We start from the raw sequence: 18,675 nt of genomic DNA, 5'->3' as shown, positions 1-18,675 counted from the left end.
CGAGACACGATGGTGGTTTGAACCATTATGGTGGCAGGTGTGTAAGCCATAAAATTAATATTTGTTTAATTCAAGTTGCGGCATTAATTATGGCTTGCAGTGAATGCATCACTAATATGCTTCTGCGGTGGGTTTTTGCAGCCTGGATTTCGGAGAAGGGTAAGGAAGAGGGGAGGAACGGTTTGAGGTTACCAAGGTAACAGAACATCACAGATCTGAAAACCTGAGACGGCTCTAGGCCTTGAGGCCTCTGGCGCAGCAATAATTCCGCAGCTGAGACCACCAGCGCTTCCCAAAGACCATGCGCAACAGGCCGGGCTGGTAGCCTATGGAAAGCACGGGACTTTCGCAAAGCGGGACAGGCGCATCCCGGGAATCGTAGTTCTGCGCCCCTGCGCAGGCGCAGTGAGCCCCCCGCCGGTGGGGCTTGCGCGCGCAGCTCCTGCAGGACCAGTTTCTAGAAGCTTGTTGCAGTGGCGTGGGTCATGGCTGCGGGTCCTGACGCAGGTAGTGGTAGCCCCGGGCCCTTAATTTGGGGGCTGCGGCCAGGTCGCCGGCTCCGAGGGCGCACCTTGGGCAGGGTGGGGGCCGAGGGCAGTCTCGCTGTGCACACCCAACGGCGCAGCTTCTGCGGGAGGTGGGCGCGCTGCTGGATGGAGCTTTCTTCCATCGCTTCCCTGCGCCCATGGTCTTGCAACTTCGCTACTTTGGTATTTTGGGCGGGAAAATTCATTATGTGAGCATGGGGATAGGGGACTGTCCCGTGTATTACGGGTTGTTAAGCAGCCTTTCTGGCTCCACTCATTAGGTACCCGTAGCATCCCTCCTCCTTAGTCGTGATAGCCAAAATGTCTTCAGACATTGCCAAACGTCCCCTGCGGGGCAAATTCCCCCCCGCACCCCCGTCGTTTGAGAACTTCTTTTTGCCTGCGTCACATTTTCGCAGAGCCTTTATTGTAAGCTCCCTGGAGATCGTGACAGGTGCCTTTCTTAGCCACTGCAGAGTCTCAGGTGTCCAGCGCGGCGCCAGGTACGTGGTGGGCGCCTAATATTTGGCGGAGGAATAAATGACGTCATGCATACTGTGTGGCGGCCTTTGTGCTCGGAGGTGGGTAATTATTGGTATGATAGTTGCAGTTGGAGGACACTGTCCTCACTTGCTGGAGTGAAGCACATCTCAGACTGTATTGTCATTTCTTGGGTGCTCTGTGAGGGTGGGGGCCCTGTCTGACCGCCCATGCCTGTCTCCTTTGTGTCCCGCTCTCAGGTCATTGTATATGGTCAGTTATTTGTGGAATGAGAAAATGCGTGCAACACAGGCTCTGTGTAGAAAAGTACTTGGGGATCAGAGAAAGCCTCATACAAGAGGTGACAGTGGAAAGGAGTCAAGTTTTAATGAGTAAGCTTGGTAGGAGAGGAAAAGAAGGCAGCATTCCAAGTAGAGGGAATGGCTGTAGTGCAAAGGCGGAAGGAGTTAGAGTTTCTGGAAATGGAGAGATACCTTCTTACGGCTGCAGTGTCCATCAGGGGCAGCTAGAGCTGGAGGTGAGGTCATCAGGGCAGGGTTTCTAGACCATCACTTGTAGCTTCAGTGTTTTTTATCTTGAGGCAGTTGGGGAGTGATAGGACCATATCTTGCATATTAGAAGGAATCCTTAGGCTTTGGGGTGAGACTGAATTGAAGAAGGCTGTACTTAGGTAGTTTCAGTAGGAGAGAATGGAGAGGTTCTTATGAAATAAAGCCACCAGAACTTGGTTATTGATTTTGTGAGAACTTTGAGAGTCAAATATGAAGTCAGGTTTCTCAGTTGAGCAGCTGGTGGGAAATTGTGTGGCCATTCATTGAGAGAGGGCAGGAGTGGAATAGGTTTGGATCCTCTTGTAGCAGTGAGCCTTTTCTGATATGTATTGCTGATGAGGAATATTTAGTCTGAAGAAACTGTTTTCTTGAAGGGTACCTTTAATTACCCTCAAGTAACTTCTCAGCTTTTCACCTACAGAGAAAATTATTCTTTTAATATAGTAGGGCAGTTCTAGGCCTCTGAGAATGTGTTTGTGTGTGTGTGTGTGTTTGTGTTTGTGTGTGTGTATCAGAACCAAACTAAGAACAGTGTTTTTTAGGAGTCACAATTTGTTTCATTTATTTCATAACTTATATTTCTTGACAGTTTCTGCAAGACCATAAAGTGGATCCTTGGAACACTTGATATTTTGCTGGAGAGTGCCTTTTGGTGGCCTGTGTTGACACTCAAAGTCTAAAGGGGACTGAATTCCTCCTGGTGATACACATTGCAAGCCGGAGTAGCCTGAACGAGATGACAGCCATCTCCCCAGATCCTCACACTTTGGTCTCAAGTGAACAAAACAAGGTGCTAAGAATGGAGACCTCTGGGGATCAAGAAGCTCTCCTAAGAGGAGACACTGCTGACCCAGAGTTTTTCAGACGGAGGTTCAGGTGGTTTTGTTACTCCGAAGAGGCTGGACCCAGAAAAGCCCTGAATCAACTGTGGGAGCTCTGCATTCAGTGGCTGAGACCAGACATCCACACGAAACAACAGATTCTCGAGCTTTTGGTGTTTGAGCAATTCCTGACCGTTTTGCCAGGGGAGATTAAGGTTTGGGTCAGGTCACAACATCCTGAGAGTAGTGAGGAAGTGGTGACCCTAGTGGAGGAGTTGACCCAAGTGCTTGAAGAAAAGGAAGGTGAGATTAATAGATGGAGGGAGGAAGTGGGAGAGATCTCCTCAAGATATGAAACTAAACTCCCTAAAAGAGCACTTTCATTTAATAAGTGATTCTTGCTCAAGCCACTGTGCAAGGACTATGAAGAACACACATTACTACATAAAACAGATGTGTATTTCATCTTAATATACCTTATAAATATTTCAAAGATTATTATGAAAACTAAATACATTGAAACAGTGGGTATATGGAATGAATGAAATCAGATTTTGTGAGCTTATAAATTGAAAGGATATTTTATGAGGTGGGGGGGAAGCTTGGATTTTAATAGGAAACTGTATCTTTGGCTGTCCTCTGTGTCTTCAAAGCGTAGGGAAAACTTTTTTTCTGTTTTTTCTGACCTTTTTCTCCAGAGTGACATATATAATAATTTCTAGTCTGAGGAGCTCATTTAAAAGGTTGGACTGTTTTTCTTCCCCCCTTCCTAGATATGATCTCTCAAGATTCTGTTATTTCCCAAGAGGAGAACCCTGAAGAAGATAAAACAGTTTCTGTTCCTCCAAATACTGAGTCCCAGGTAAGCTTCCTTTCACTGGTTTTCATTCATTCATTTTTTTTTAACCGTAAATTTTCATTCTTTTTAAGTTAATTTGTTAATTGAGGTCTGATTGACTTACAACATTGTATTAGTTTCAGGTATACGATGTAATGATTCGATATTTGTATATATTGTGAAATAATCACCACAGTAAGTCTAGTTAACATACGTCACCATATATGGTTACAGGTTTTCATTCTTAAGTAGATACTCACTGAGTTCCTCCTGGCTGGTATAAAGATGCTGGAATAATTAAGACAGTCTCCTTTTTCTCACAGTCTTCACGTTCTTAGAGCTCATTCTTCATATGCTATTTTACTTCAGTTACCAGAATTGATCATGTCTGACTCTAATTAAAAACAAAAATATTTATTAAAATTCAACAGTTATTCCTGATAAAATTGGTCAGGTGGAAATAGAATTATATTTCATGAACACGGTAAGAAAATTCTCCAGGTGGATAATGTTGGAAAATTAAAAGCAGTCCTCACAATAAAAAGTAAGAAGATAAGGATGTCTTACCTTACTGCTATTAATGAGTATTTTCTGAGTATTCTAGCCAATACAGTGCTAGAAGAAGGAAATGAGGTAAGTACAGATATGAAAGAAGCAAGTGTATATTACTTACAGATAATGTAGTCTTTTTGGAAAACCTCAGAGAATCAACTGAACATGTACTGAAACTCATACAATAGCTGAGAAAAGTAGCTGGTTACAAATCAGTAAGTTTCCTGTATACCAATAATTATCAGTCAGGAAAAAAAATTCTTATTCACAATGGTAAATGATAGTGCTCTGGTAGGCTGATAATGGCCCCCTGAAATATGTCCACTTCCTAATCCCTGGAACCTGAGAATGTTACTTTATTTGGAAGAAAGGTCTTTGCAGATGTGATAAAATAGGGATTTGAAATGAGGAAATAACTCTGGATTATATGGGTGGGCCCTAAATGCCATCACAAGTGTACTTAGACAGAGAGAGCTTGAACACAGGAACAGGAGAAAGGGACATGGCGATTGGAGTGATAAGGCCGCAAACCAAGGAACACCACGGAATGCTGACAGCCAAGGAAGCTGGAAGAGGCAAGGAATGGACTCTCCCTCAGAGCCTCTGAAGGGCGTGCAGTTCCCACAACACCTGGATTTCAGACTTCTGGCCTCCAGAATTTGGGAGGATAAATTTCTGTTGTCTTAAGCCACCAGAGTTGTGGTAACTTGTTATAGGAGCCACAGGAAGCTTCTCCAAGTGGTAATAGTCGCTCTGCTGTACTGCCTCTCAAAATGTCATGCTGTAGAGGATGCTATGGAAAGTGTGTTTTAATGATTAATTGTGCTCATTTGTAATTTGGAGTAATTGTAAGTGTGAGTTTGTCATCGAATACAGATCCTTGTTTGATTGTGATAGAAAATAATTGCTACTTAGAGCCAGCTAGAAATTACAGTTTAGAATATAGTCACTGATGTTACTCTTACATGTTTAATTATTGCCTGTAGAGCTTACATAAATTCTGCAGATTCTGGGTTTGGGAATGTAATTTGTATCGTTCATTTAATATTTTCTGTTAATCCTAGAAATCAGTGTGTTAGGGTGAATTTGATCAGTGTTAGACATTCCAGAGAATCCTTGTACAGCATTTCACACCAGGAACTAAATGGCAAAGGCAGGGATTGTTTCATAATCTTGTTTTGTGTCACTTGTAATAGATGTATAACAGCCACCTTGAAGTTTGCTTTGGAATTCTCAAAAACTTGAATACCATCAAAACTAGTACTTTATATCCTAACTACTTCTCTGAATTCTTAGGATCTGTTTGGGAATAACCCAATGCAAAAAGGCTGTCTTTGGTGTTCTAGGAATCCATGACACTCAAGGATGTAGCTGTGACCTTTTCCAGAGGAGAGTGGAGGGCACTGGAGCCTTCTCAGAAGGAGATATATAAAGAAGTGCTGCTGGAGAACTATAGGAACCTAGAATTTCTGGGTAAAGACATCTTCTCATAATCTAGCATCTAAGTTGGGTATCTTTTTGTCCATTCTTATTGAAAGATAAGTGCTATTAACTGTTTTGGCTGGGCTTACAGGGGTGATGTGACTAATCCTAAAAATGGGTCCTAAAAATGTACTTTTCTACAGTGTTTTCTCCAAGAAAGAGTCTTTGCTTCATTGAGCTAAAAATGTTGAGCATCATTTTGCTGTTGCCAAGGCCATACCTTCCCTGATGTTCTCCTCAAATGCCAGTATTGAAGTCTCTTTGGCAGCATCTTTTCTTCCCTGGAGAACCAGAAGCTGTGAATGTTGGAATGTCTTTGTTCTAGGCAAAAACAGCCATTTTCTATTCTTTTCTCTATGAGCAGGCTTTCCAGTTTCCAAGTTAGATTTGATTTCCCAGCTAAAGTGGGCTGGACTACCACGGCTGCTGCAAAAACAAGCCTCAAGAGGCTCCAGACCAGGTGAGTTGGTGAAAAGTGGAGGAGGAAGTTGAAGTAGTTGCTTTACCAAACCATTTGGAAGAATTTTGGAAATGTTGGGTGGGCTAGGTGCTAACATAGAAAGATGATTAGAATATCCACCTTGCCTTCCTGGAATGTTCATTTTAACAGGGGAGGCTGTTAGTTTGGGTCCTCGAGAAGCAGGTGCCCAGATACGATTAGCCAGGTCAGAGACTTACTGGGGAGAATTCCAGGGAAGGAAAGCAGGGAGGGGACTGGAAGAGGCTGGGACTGCTGTTCAGAGCATGATGCAGGTCTGACACCTGTGACGAGAGAGGGAAGGAGGGAAGGCTGGGTAGGACGAGTCTTAGAATGAAGTGCAGGTTGAGGAAGTCTTGGCAAAGCCAAAAAAGAGTCTTCCCGCCAAGAGTTACCTATCACAGTCATATGCCTCACGGAAATGGGCCTAGTATCCCTGCCATACTTGTCATTGACTGGGAGCACCCGTGGGAAAGTGACCTTGGTGTGATGCTGTGGTGGTCATTGAGCAGCAGCGGGGGGCTGTTGGGTAAGCACCCCAGAGGAGGAGCTCTTGAGAGGCACGTTCCCATGGATGCCATAGATGCAGACATCAGAACTAAACGTGTTGGTAATGGCATGTATGTCATAACGATGGCATGTCTAAGGAGCAGTGGGAAGATACAGGAGCAAGGGCTTAATTAACAATTGAATTGAGTCTTGGAGAAGAAAGAGTTCATTCAATGGACGGCATGTATAGTATAATCAATTTGTTAAAAGGAAAAAAATGTACACATACATGTATATGTTTAAATGTATAGACACATATGGGATTTACTTTCTGGAGAACATGTTAACCCTGGTTATCATTGAGGGATTACATTTTTTCTTTATTCTTCTCTTCCTTACACTTTAATAATAAACATATTAAGTTTGTATTTTTAAAAATTAAATTATTACTTATATATCAATACCTTGGTTTAAGGAAAAAACCAATAATTTACTTTGCTCTATTCCATCTTATTAACCATTCGTTTTAGTCAACCTATTGGCTGTTTCCAGCATAGTTACACAAATAAAGGACGGCAGTTGTCTTTCTATGTTTAAGTACATTGGGGAGAGTTATTTTGAAAATGGATTCTAAAAATGTTTTGAGTAAAATCTAGCAGCATTGGTATAAATACTGCCTCTCCCCGCAAGATGCTTATGTAAAAGAAGCATCATTTAGATGTACAACTTACTTTAAAAGTCATTTACAACGGAATGGAGAAAAAGGTTTTGACAAAGCCAGAATCAAGGGCTATGATTTATAAAAAGCTCGTGCAAATCAGTAAGGAACACTGAGTATGTTAGAAAAATGATCAAGGAACTTCAGCAGATAGCAAACCAAAATAACTGACAAAAATAAAATTTAAATAGCTGTTAACATGAAAAAAGTATTCCAAATCACTGGTCAACAATGTAACTTACATTTAAGGAACAGTACTATTTATTATGAATCAAATTTGCAAAGGTTTAGAGAAAAAGCATTTGACCATAGATGAGTAGTCAGGTACTTATCATCATGTATTATGTGGTGATAGAATTCTTCTACCCTTTGGTTCAGTGATTCCACTTTTATGACTCAGTTCTGAGGAAATATTAATCATTTGATAAACATGCCATAAAGAAATAACGAAATAGTAATATATTGATATGAGGGATTATTATGTGATTAAAATCGTGAAGAATTAACCAATGAGATGGGAATGGATTATGAATTAAAAAAAGTAACCCTACATATTATACATAGATATTCTATTCTGCAATGTACAGAAAAATTTCCAGAAGAAAAAACACAATTTTTAATAATGGTTAACTTCTGGGTAATAGGATTTCATGTCTTATTTTATTTCTTTATTTTTTGAAAAGCACTCGTTAGCATTTAATGAACCTCCCTCCATGTAGCTTCAGGCTGCCAGGACAGTGCCCCCTCCCACCCCCGCTCCCTGCCAATCTTCTCAGCTCTTCTGCTGAAGAATTTGGCCTTCAGAATGACAGGCTGCTTTAGGAGCTCTCTCTTCCCCAGAACTTTGTAGTAGCCCGATTGCTCCACATTAGTGATAGGAGCAGCTCCAGTCTTGTTTTTGGCAGCATTTAGCGTATCTGCTCACTGACCAAGGTCCACAGTTTATCCAGGTTGACATTGGGGCAGAAGCTCTAGTTCCTTGCTAAGTGGTAATGCCTCGTACCAACTTTCCCAGAGTAACCCTGGGTGATATTTGTTGAAATTGACCCTGTGGTGACATGTGCCACCAGCATTACCCTGGCCTCCCAGATGCGTCTGGTGTTTGCTGATGCGGTCATGACTGTGGCTCATGTGGCCCCCTAAGCTTCCAGGTCTTCCTTAGTCTGGATGGAATGTTGGTGACTGTCAAGTCTTGAGAGCCATCCAGGGTTTCGTATTTTATAGTTATCTGGTTAAAAAAACGGTCTTATGAAAGTGACACTAGAATCTCATAACTAAGAGCCAGGATGAATGATGTGGTTAATAAAGGAATTCAGGGTTCTGAGAGGAGCACATATCTCAAGAGGGTGGTGTTGGAGATTGTGGGACTCGTACCCTAGGCCCTATCAGATTTCTGTGTTTGTGATAGTGAAGGTGCACAGAGATTGAATTCTAGGCAGTATGAAGTATTAAGATGCGGTCGTGTAGTAGGGACACTAAATGGATGCCTGGTTAGAGTATTCATAAAGTTGGTAGGGCCAGATTGTTGTAACCTTTGAAAGTCTAGCATAGGTGTTGTTGAATATCTGTGATGTGATTAACATTGTCTATAAACTTAGTGCTATTTGGCTGCTTTGAGGAGAGGCAGTATGGTATAAGGGTCAAAAGTGTGGGCTTTGGTGTCAGACTGGGTTAAAAGTCTGGCTCTACCACTTATAGTACATGTGACCTTGGGAAAGCTGCTTACACTCTTTGTGCCTAGTTGTCACATCCATAAAACAGGGATAATAATAGGACCTACTTCATAGGGTTATTGTGAAAATTCAGTGAAATACAAGTAAAGTGTTTGGTATGGGACCTGGCATTTGGTAATTATTCAATAAATGATTGCACTATCATTATTATTTGGAAGGAGAATAGATTGGATGGTAAGAGGAATAAGTTTGAACCTATTATAGAAATTTGAAATGAGGGTGAGAACTTGCATCTCTAACTATAAAGCACAAACCTTTCATCTTCCTCAGTATTTTTCCTAAGCTCTAAGTTTCCCCAGTTCCCTCATGTCACTTTTCCCTTCCCTGTTTTATGAGACTCTGAGAATTGTCCATGCCCTGTTCCTTACAGTCTCTACTGTCTCTATTCCTATTTTAGTCCCAAATGCAGCAGCTTCCTTTATTGCAAACAGGAAATATTCTATTTGTTATTTCTTTTAGAGTGTGAACTTAGCGGTGAATTGAAGGAATCTGGTGGAAATCAAGATGTTCTTATGGAAGAATCGACTTTAGATAAAATAATAGAAAGGTATCTAATGAGTGGTGATTGTGACTTGACAGGAGAATCCTGGAAACATGGCAGACTAGAGGAGTGTCGTAGTGATAGGGAACATTCACAAGTAGCAATCACACAAAAGAAAACTCATGGGAGAGGCAATAAGGGTGAGGAATTTGACTCAGAAAAGAGCCCTTTTGGAAATAACTTCAAACCACCTTCAGACCTAATTAAACATCTCAGAGTCTACTTAAGGAAGAAATCTCGGAGGTATAACGAAGGCAAGAAACCCTTCAGTTTTCATTCAGACCTTGTCCCAAACCGCAAGGAACACAGTGGAGAAAAACCACGAAAATGTAATGAAGGCAGGAAAGCCTTAAGTCACTCTTCATCTCTGACTGAACATCAGAAACATCAGAAAATCCACTTGGGGGAAAAGTCCCAGAAGTGCAGTAACTGTGGGGTAGCCTTTACTCAAAACTCATCCCTTAGTAAGAGAAAAAACTCCTCTGCATGCGAAAAATGTTGGAAAGATTTAGGTCAAGATGCAGCCGTAGATAAAGACGAGGGAACTGAGACTGGAGAAAAAACCCATAAATGCAGCAAATGTGGAAAAGCCTTTGGCTATAGCGCCTCACTGACCAAACATAGGAGAATTCACACTGGGGAGAAACCATATATGTGCAATGAGTGTGGAAAAGCCTTCAGTGACAGCTCATCACTCACACCACACCACCGAACCCACAGTGGAGAAAAGCCCTTTAAGTGTGATGATTGTGGAAAATCTTTCACCCTGAGTGCCCACCTCATTAAACATCAGAGAGTCCACACTGGAGAGAAACCCTATAAATGTAAAGAATGTGGGAGGCCCTTCAGTGACAGTTCATCTCTTATTCAGCATCAGCGAATTCATACTGGAGAAAAACCCTACACGTGTAACAACTGTGGAAAATCCTTCAGTCATAGCTCATCCCTTTCCAAACATCAGAGAATTCATACCGGAGAGAAACCCTATAAGTGTGGTGAGTGTGGGAAAGCCTTCAGACAGAATTCTTGCCTTACCCGACATCAGAGGATTCATACTGGAGAAAAGCCGTATTTGTGTAATGATTGCGGGATGACTTTTAGCCATTTTACGTCTGTGATTTATCATCAGAGACTTCATTCAGGAGAAAAACCTTACAAGTGTACCCAGTGTGAGAAAGCCTTCCCTACCCATTCGCTCCTTAGCCGTCATCAGAGAATTCATACGGGCGTAAAGCCTTATAAATGTAAGGACTGTGGGAAATCCTTTAGTCAGAGTTCATCTCTTAACGAACATCATCGAATTCATACTGGAGAGAAACCCTATGAATGTAACTACTGTGGAGCAACCTTTAGTCGAAGCTCAATCCTTGTAGAACACCTGAAAATTCATACCGGAAGGAGAGAATACGAATGCAACGAATGCGAGAAGACGTTCAAAAGTAATTCTGGCCTCATCAGGCATCGGGGATTTCATTCTGCAGAGTAACTCTTGGAAGTATAGTAAGGTGGGGGGGTGGGATTTAGTCACAGTTGTCCCTTATCAAAAACCTGGGGTGTAAACTACCACAACATTGATTACTAGGAAATTTAGTCACAATTGTCCCTTATTAAAAACCGGGGGTGTAAACTACCACAGCATTGGTTAGTAGGAAATTTAGTCACATTAGTCCCTCATTAAAAACCTGGGGTGTAAACTGGTGCAGCATTGATTAGTAGCTGCAACTTTGATGGGTTGGCAGCTAGGAAAAAGATACTTTTTGTCATTCACCCCTCTTTGCAAGGATGTCAACTTTCAGTAGATAGTGATTTGGGTTGGTTAAGTCACATGAAAAGAGAAAAAAGTACTATGAAATGTGAAATGATTCTGAAAAGCCAAATGTGAATTTAAAAAGCAGGAGAGGGGTGCACAGGGCCCATCTTAACTAACCTCTTCAGATTTTCTTCTCTCCTAGCTTCTGATTTCACTACCATCTAGTTTTATAGAAAGAGGACCTGACTGTAGTCAGGTAATCTGGGTTCTGTCCCAATTTGCTGACCAACTTCCTATATAACCTTGGAGAAATCATTTGACCTTTCTGAATTTTAGTTTCTTTACTGGTAAAGTGAAGGGGTGGGACTAATGATTTCTGAGGTTTCTTTCTTTGGTACTTCTTGTACCTTCTGAAGCTGTGGGAACAAGTTAAACATTTTTGACTCTTTGGCATTTTCAAGTTTCCCTAGTAGAAAATAACTCATTTAAGCTACTGAATTTCTGGCTTAGTGACAACACAGTATGCTTTTTGAATACTCGATGCCAAAATTGCTCAAATGCTGTGAACAGGAACAAGTCAATAGAGCTCAAACAAGTTTGCCTTCAGGGAATGTTTTGATTGGACAAAGCACCCCAACCTGTTTTTCCTCTAGACTTTGGCCATGGGGATTGGGAATCTCTGTGGCATGCTCCTGGGCCATCTCAGCCATGAGAGTAACAGTCCTAGAAAATAGGTGAGGGGTTGGGGCGGGGGTAAACGGGTACTGAAAACAGCTATTTTGGATGAATTGTCTTTTGCAAAATAGAATTCTATTTTTTAAAAAGTTTGCCTATACTAAGTACAGCTTCTTATAATCTAAGTGCAAACATTCTGTATGGCAAAGGTCACAAGCTAAGATTGGGCCCTTTTACATGTTTTAGTTGGCCTGTATGGTAAGGTGGTTGTGTGTGTGTGTATGTGTGTAATTAGTTGTCATCATTTAAAAATTAGGAAATTTCATACCCAACCCAAAAAGAGTCTTGTTTTGAAAAATTATAAGGGCTGACAGTACTGGGCCCATATTTCAGTGGGGCAGTCAGCTGGTTTCGGGTGTCAGCTTTTATCGGGTAGCAGCTGCTACCATTAGATGGGGAATCTATTCTTGTACTTGCAAAGTTATCTCATTTATGTAGCTTGACTTGCCCACCGTAGGAAACTGACATTATGATCCCCTACCATCTGGAGAATACATATCCTAAAATCTAAAGGGACTCCACTGATAGTAAACTTCAAGAAAATAATGTAGAAATGATACAGAATAAATTTTCAGTTAAGTTTTCTGTTATGAAATTAGACCTCACAGGAATAGACTATACAGATGTTAGTGGGTTGTGTCTTATGAATGTCGGTGGAGTCTGAATAATAATTTCTGTGAAAAAGGAACTGAAAACCCTGGGTCAGTTAGGTTTGGGTCTCAGGTCATAGGGTTCTAGAGGAGCCCCACTGACTCAGCAGTGATGCAAAGTTCCTAAAGTTGAAATTTGAGGCAGCTCTTACCGAAAGAGAACGAAACGGGTAAACTTTCGGCTTCCGGAAGTGAAGAGATGCTTAATGCTCATCTGAGATTCAGCAATATTTGCTGTGATTTAATGGGTTTAGTTCGCAATGCTACTTCTGGATGATGTTTTTGGCTTCTTCCTTGTGCACCACCCCACAGTAGTTCAGGTGTTGCTGTGGGATAAATTAGTCTGTAGTTATTGCTAAGTGGACCAGCCGGAGACATTCTAGTCATGAAAGGAATATGGCTTATCAGAATTATTCACCCTGGCTTAGGTTTTTTTCTGAAAGGTTAGAAACCTTAGTATTTTTTCTGGAAAGATATAATCTATAGAGAGAATTAAATACGTAAAAATCTTGAGAAGAGGCTTGTTCCAGGATGTTTACTTGTTACATTCTCCAGCATTCACAAGAGGAAGTTTTATATAAATACCAGTTGGGAATCTGGAACATAACCCCCCCCCCCCTTTTTCTTTACTGTGTTATTGAGGTATAAATTATACATTGTAAAAGTCATTAAAATGTATAATTCAGTGAGTTTTAGCCAACTCACTGAGTTGTACAGTTGGCGCCACAATCTGATTTTAGAATATTTTATCATCTTGATAAGATCCCTCACACCCATTTAGAGTAATCCCATCCCCACCCTGATCCTAGGCAACCATTAATCAGTCTACTCTGTCTCCTTACGGTTGCTATTTCTGGACATTTTATTTAAATGTAAACATATGTGGTCGTCTTCAGTTTTTTCATTAACTTGTTTCTGAGTTCATCCATGTGGTTTTCTGAATTCATCTGTGAGGTAGCATATTGGTACTTTAATCCTTTTTATTGTCAAATATTATCTGATTGTATGGATGTGCCATATTTTGTCCATTCACCAGTTGAAGGACATTTGGGTTGTTTCCATTTTCTGGCTGTGAAAAATAATGCTGCTTTGAACATTAGTGTGCAAGTCTTTGTGTGGACATAATGTTTTCATTTTTCCTAGATGCCTGAGTGGAGTTGCTGGGTTATATGGTGAATTTTAGTTCAACTTTTTAAGACGTTGCCAAGTTGTTTTCCAAAGTGACTGTCATTTTACATTCTGAACTTGAGTGTATGAGGGTTCCTGATGAAATTACATCCTCACCAACCCTCGTTATTGTTTGTATTTTTTATTATAGCTAACCTAGTGATTGAAGTGGTATCTCTTTGTGGTTAATGATATTGAGAATCTTTTCATGTGTTCTTTAGCTATTGATGTACCTCCTTTGGTGAAATGTGTTGTCCACACGTTATTTTTATTATTAACTTGCAGTTCTTTTTATTCTACCTATAAGTCCTTTATCCAGTATGAACTTTCTAAATACCATGTACTAACCACAGAAGACAACCTCAAATCCTGCTGTACAATATTCATCAAAAGTTTGGTTTCAGTAACTGCTTACATAAAATTGCCTAAAGGATATTTAGCCTGGCCTATTATCTAAATATTTAAATTCATTTTTGGGGTTATATCAGACCATCAAAAGGTTTTATACTTCTTTGGATTCCTTATAGAATTGCTTTTATTAACCTGTTTTACTTTATGCTCTTTATCTATGACACATTTTACTTGAAAATGAAGAACTTGCATTTAAAAATGTTTCCACTTAATGAGTTTCTATTGAAGAAATTTCTTTTCAGTCTCAGGACAAGACAAGGCTTCTCCTGTGAGTTAATTCACTTTTATTTACTTATTTTAGAGTTCATTTTAAAATTTATTTTTTATTTATTTTTGGCTGCATTGGGTCTTTGTTGCTGCGTGTGGGCTTTCTCTAGTTGTGGCGAGCGGGGGCTACTCTTTGTTGTAGTGCACGGGCTTCTCATTGTGGTGGCTTCTCTTGCTGCAGAGCACGGGCTCTAGGCACATGGGCTTCAGTAGTTGTGGCTTGCAGGCTCTAGAGCACAGGCTCAGTAGTTGTAGCGCACGGGCTTAGTTGCTCTGCAGCATGTGGGATCTTCCCGGACCAGGGCTCGAACCTGTGTCCCCTACGTTCACGGGTGGATTCTTAACCACTCTGCCACCAGGGAAGTCCCTAGAGTTCTTTTTTAATGTGGTAGAATATACATAACATAAAATTGACCATTTTAATTCTTTTTGGGTGTACACTTCAGTGGCATTAAGTACATTCACATTGTTGTGCAATCATTCCCACTATTCATCTCCAGAACTTCTTTTTTTGGCCACACCGCGTGGCATGCGGGATCTTAGTTCCCTGACCAGGGATCGAACCCATGGCCCCTGCAGTGGAAGAATGGAGTCTTAACCACTGGACCGCCAGGGAAGTCCCTCCAGAACTTTTCCATCATTCCTAATTGAAACTTAGTCGTTAACCATTAACTCCCCATTCTTTCCTCCCCCAAGCCCCTGGTAACCACTATTTGACTTTTTTTTCATTCGTCTATGATTTTGACTATTTTAGGCACTAACTATAAATGGAATCATTCAGTACTTGTCCTTTTGTGTCTGGCTTGTTTGACTTAGCATGGTGTTTTTAAGGTTCATGTTGTATCGTGTCAGAATTTCATTTTTTTCATTATTTTAATGCTGAGTAATATTCTGTTGTAAGTATGTACCACATGATTTGTGCATTCATTTTTCAATGGGCGTTTAGGTTATTGCCATCATTTTGGCTCTTGTTAATAACATTGCTATGAACAGTGGTGTGCAAATACTGTTTGAATCCCTGTGTTCAGTTCTTTGAGATACATACCTAGAAGTGGAATTGCTGGATGCCCTCAAGGTTCATCCATGTCATGGCGTACAACAGGATTTCCTTCTTTTTTAAGGATGAATAATATTCTACTGTATGTAGATACCACATTTTCTTTATCCATTCATCCATCAATACACATTTAGGTTGCTTCCATCTTGGCTATTGTGAAAAATGCTGCAGTGAACATGGGTGTGCAAATATATCTTCAAGATCTATTTTCAGTCTTCTGTGTATATACTCAGAAGCAAGATTGCTGAATCATGATAATTCTATTTTTAATTTTGTAAGGAACTTCCATGCTGTTTTCTACTGCAGCTGCACCCATTTCACATTCCTACCAGCGGTGCTTAAAGGGTTCCTGTTTCTCCACATCCTTGCAACACTTAACTATTTTCTGTGTTTTGATAGTGGCCATCCTAACGGGTATGAGATGATATCTTGTGGTTTTGCTTGCATTCCCCTGATGATTAGTGATGTTGAACATTTTTTCATATATTCATTAGACATTTGTATGCCTTCTCTAGAGACATGTCTGTTCAAGTCTTTTGCCTCTTCTTTTAATGAAAAATTACATTTCTTATTCCATTCCTTTTCACTGCTTTGAGTTTCTTTGCTATGTAGAAGTTTTTGTGTTTGATGTAGTCCTATTTGCCTGTTTTTGCTTTGTTTTGCTTGCGTTTTTGGTGTCATAGACAAGAAATCATTGCCAGATCCTATGTCATGAAGTTTTCCTCCTATATTTTCTTTCAGGAATTTTATCGCTTCAGGTCTTAATATTTAGGTCTTTAATCCATTTTGAGTTAATTGTTGTGTGTGGTATATGGGTCCATCTTCATTCTTTTGTCTGTGGGTGTCAAGTTTTCCATGTACCGTTTGTTGAGGAGATTATCCTTTCCACATTGTGTAGTCTTTGTACCCTTGTTGAAAATCATTTGGCCATATGCACTGGTGTGTTTCTGTTCCATTGGTTTGTATGTCTTTATGCCAGTACCATGCTGTTTTAATTACTGTAGCTTTGTAATATGTTTTGAAATCAGGACATGTGAGGCCTCCAGCGTTTTTCTTCTTTCTTGAGATTGTTTTGGCTATTTGGTGTCCTTTAAGATTCCATATGAATTTGGGGATGGTTGCTTGTGTTTCTGCGAAAGACCACTTGGGGTAGTATAAATATTTTAACAATATTAAGTTTTCAAGTCTGTAAACATGGGATGTCTTTCCATTCATTTGTGTCAACTTTTCTTTCAGCAGTGTTTTGTAGTTTCCAGTGTACAAGTCTTTTACTTCTTTGGTTAAGTTTATTCCTAAGTAATTTATTCTTTTTGATGATGGTGTAAATAGAATTGTTTTCTTAATTTCCTTTCTGGATCATTCACTGTTAGGGTTTAGAAATGCAACTGATTTTTGAATTTTGATTTTATATTGTAAAATTTGCTTATTAGTTCAACAGGTTTTTTTTGTGTGTGTATGTGTGTGTGTAATGTTTAGGGTTTTCAACACATAAGATCATGTCATCTGTGAAAAGAGATAATATTACTTCTTTCTTCCTAAGCTGGATGGCTTTTAATTCTTTATCTTGTGTGATTGCTCTGGCTAGGACCCAAGTACTGTGTTGAATAGAAGTGACTAAAGTGGGTATCCTTGTCTTATTCTTGATACTGGAGGAAAAGGTTTCAGTTTTTCACTGTTGAGTATGATGTTAGCTGTGATCTTTTCATTAATGAACTTTATTATGATAAACAGATTTGCTAGATATAGAATCCTCAACCAGCAGTTTTTTTTTCTTTATGCACTTTGAATAAATCAACCCACAGACTTCTGGTCTCCAAGGTCTCTGAGAAGAAATAAGATAGTTTCATTGAGGATCCCTTTTATACGATGAGTTACTTCCTCTTGTTGCTTTCAAGGTTCTTTGTCTTTGGATTTTGACAATTTGATTATAGTTTGTCTAGATTTGTGTATCTTTGTGTTTACAGGCATACCTTGGATATATTGTGGGTTTACTTCCAGACCGCTGCAGTAAAACAAATGTTGCCTAAATTGGATTGCACAAATTTTTTGGTTTCCCAGTGCATATAAAAGTTATGTTCAGGGCTTCCCTGGTGGCGCAGTGGTTGAGAGTCCGCCTTCCGATGCAGGGGACACGGGTTCGTGCCCTGGTCCGGGAAGATCCCACATGCCGCGGAGCTGCTGCGCCCATGAGCCATGGCCGCTGAGCCTGCGCATCCGGAGCCTGTTGCTCCACAATGGGAGAGCCCACAACAGTGAGAGGCCCGTGTACCGCAAAAAAAAAAAGTTATGTTCACACTCTACTGTAGCCTGTTAATTGTGCAATACCATTATGTCTAAAAAACCGATGTGCATACCTTAATTAAAAAATAGTTTATTGCTAAAAAAAAAGCATCTGAGCCTTTAGCAAGTCACAGTCCTTTTGCTGGTGGAGGGTCTTGCCTCATTAATGGCTGCTGACTGATCAGGGTGGTGGTTGCTGAGTTGGGGTGGCTGGGGCGATTTCTTAAAATGAGACAACATTGAAGTTTGCTGTATTGGTTGACTCTTCTTTTCATGAACAATTTCTCAGTAGCTCTCAGTGCTGTTTGATAACATTTTACTCACACCAGAACTTCTTTCAAAATTGGAGGGACTTTCCTGGTGGCGCAGAGGTTAAGAATCGGCCTGCCAAGGCAGGGGAGGCGGGTTTGAGCCCTGGTCTGGGAGGATCCCACATGCCACGGAGCAACTAAGCCCGTGTGCCACAACTACTGAGCCTGTGCTCTAGAGTCCGTGTGCCACAACTACTGAGCCTGCTCGCCTAGAGTCCGTGCTGTGCAACAAGGGAAGCCACTGCAATGAGAAGCCTGCACACCGCAACAAAGAGTAGCCCCCGCTCGCCGCAACTGGAGAAAGCCCGTGCACGGCAACAAAGACCCAACACAGCCCATAATAAATAAATAAATAATAAAAAAATTTGGAATCAGTCCTTTCAAACCCCACTGCTGCTTTAGCCAAGTAAGTTGATGTATGTAATATTCTAAATCCTTTGTTGTCATTTCAGCATTCTTCACCAGGAGTAGATTCCATCTCAAGAAACCACTTTTTTTGCTCATCCAAAAGAAGCATTCCTCATTCCTTAAAAATTTTATTATGAAATTGCAGCAATTGAGTCATATCTTTAAGCTCCACTTGTAATTCTAGTTCTCTTGCTATTTCCACCACACCTGCAGTTACTTCCTCCACTCAAGTCTTAAACTCCTCAAAGTCACCCATGAGGGTTGAAATCAACTTCTTCCAAACTCTTGTTCATGTTGGTATTTTGACCTTGTCCCATGAATCACGAATGTTCTTAGTGGTGTCTAGAATGGTGAATCCTTTCCAGAAGGTTTCAATTCACTGTACCCAGATCCATCAGAAGCACCCAT

At 40.6% G+C, this 18,675-nt stretch overlaps 1 protein-coding gene across 2 annotated transcripts; it reads left to right on the top strand.

Moving 5' to 3' along the window:
* Positions 1-422: 422 nt before the first annotated feature.
* Positions 423-17,935, top strand: ZNF483 (zinc finger protein 483). 2 transcript variants are annotated; one of them, XM_032635481.1, is made up of 6 exons: positions 423-507; positions 2,169-2,703; positions 3,174-3,262; positions 5,137-5,263; positions 5,637-5,732; positions 13,510-17,935. In XM_032635481.1, the coding sequence occupies exons 2-6, from the start codon at positions 2,316-2,318 to the stop codon at positions 13,515-13,517; spliced, it is 708 nt and encodes a 235-aa protein (XP_032491372.1). In that variant the 5' UTR covers positions 423-507; positions 2,169-2,315; the 3' UTR covers positions 13,518-17,935. The 2 variants fall into 2 exon arrangements, with proteins under 2 accessions (XP_032491372.1, XP_032491373.1); XM_032635482.1 differs by lacking the exons at positions 423-507; positions 13,510-17,935 and adding an exon at positions 9,195-10,719 and having other exon boundaries at positions 2,233-2,703.
* Positions 17,936-18,675: the final 740 nt, after the last annotated feature.

This window comes from Phocoena sinus, chromosome 6 (assembly GCF_008692025.1).
Source record: "Phocoena sinus isolate mPhoSin1 chromosome 6, mPhoSin1.pri, whole genome shotgun sequence".
NCBI lineage: Eukaryota > Metazoa > Chordata > Mammalia > Artiodactyla > Phocoenidae > Phocoena > Phocoena sinus.
The sequence above is the reverse complement of the archived record's forward strand: the minus strand, read 5'-3'. Positions and strand labels throughout refer to the sequence as shown.

Excerpts from the sequence above, each read along its gene's own strand:
- ZNF483 (XM_032635482.1), top strand. The coding sequence starts at position 2,316 with ATGACAGCCATCTCCCCAGATCCTCACACTTTGGTCTCAAGTGAACAA. Across the intron at positions 2,704-3,173 it reads AGTGCTTGAAGAAAAGGAAG|ATATGATCTCTCAAGATTCT; the intron begins GTGAGATTAATA and ends CCCCCTTCCTAG. Across the intron at positions 3,263-5,136 it reads CTCCAAATACTGAGTCCCAG|GAATCCATGACACTCAAGGA; the intron begins GTAAGCTTCCTT and ends TTGGTGTTCTAG.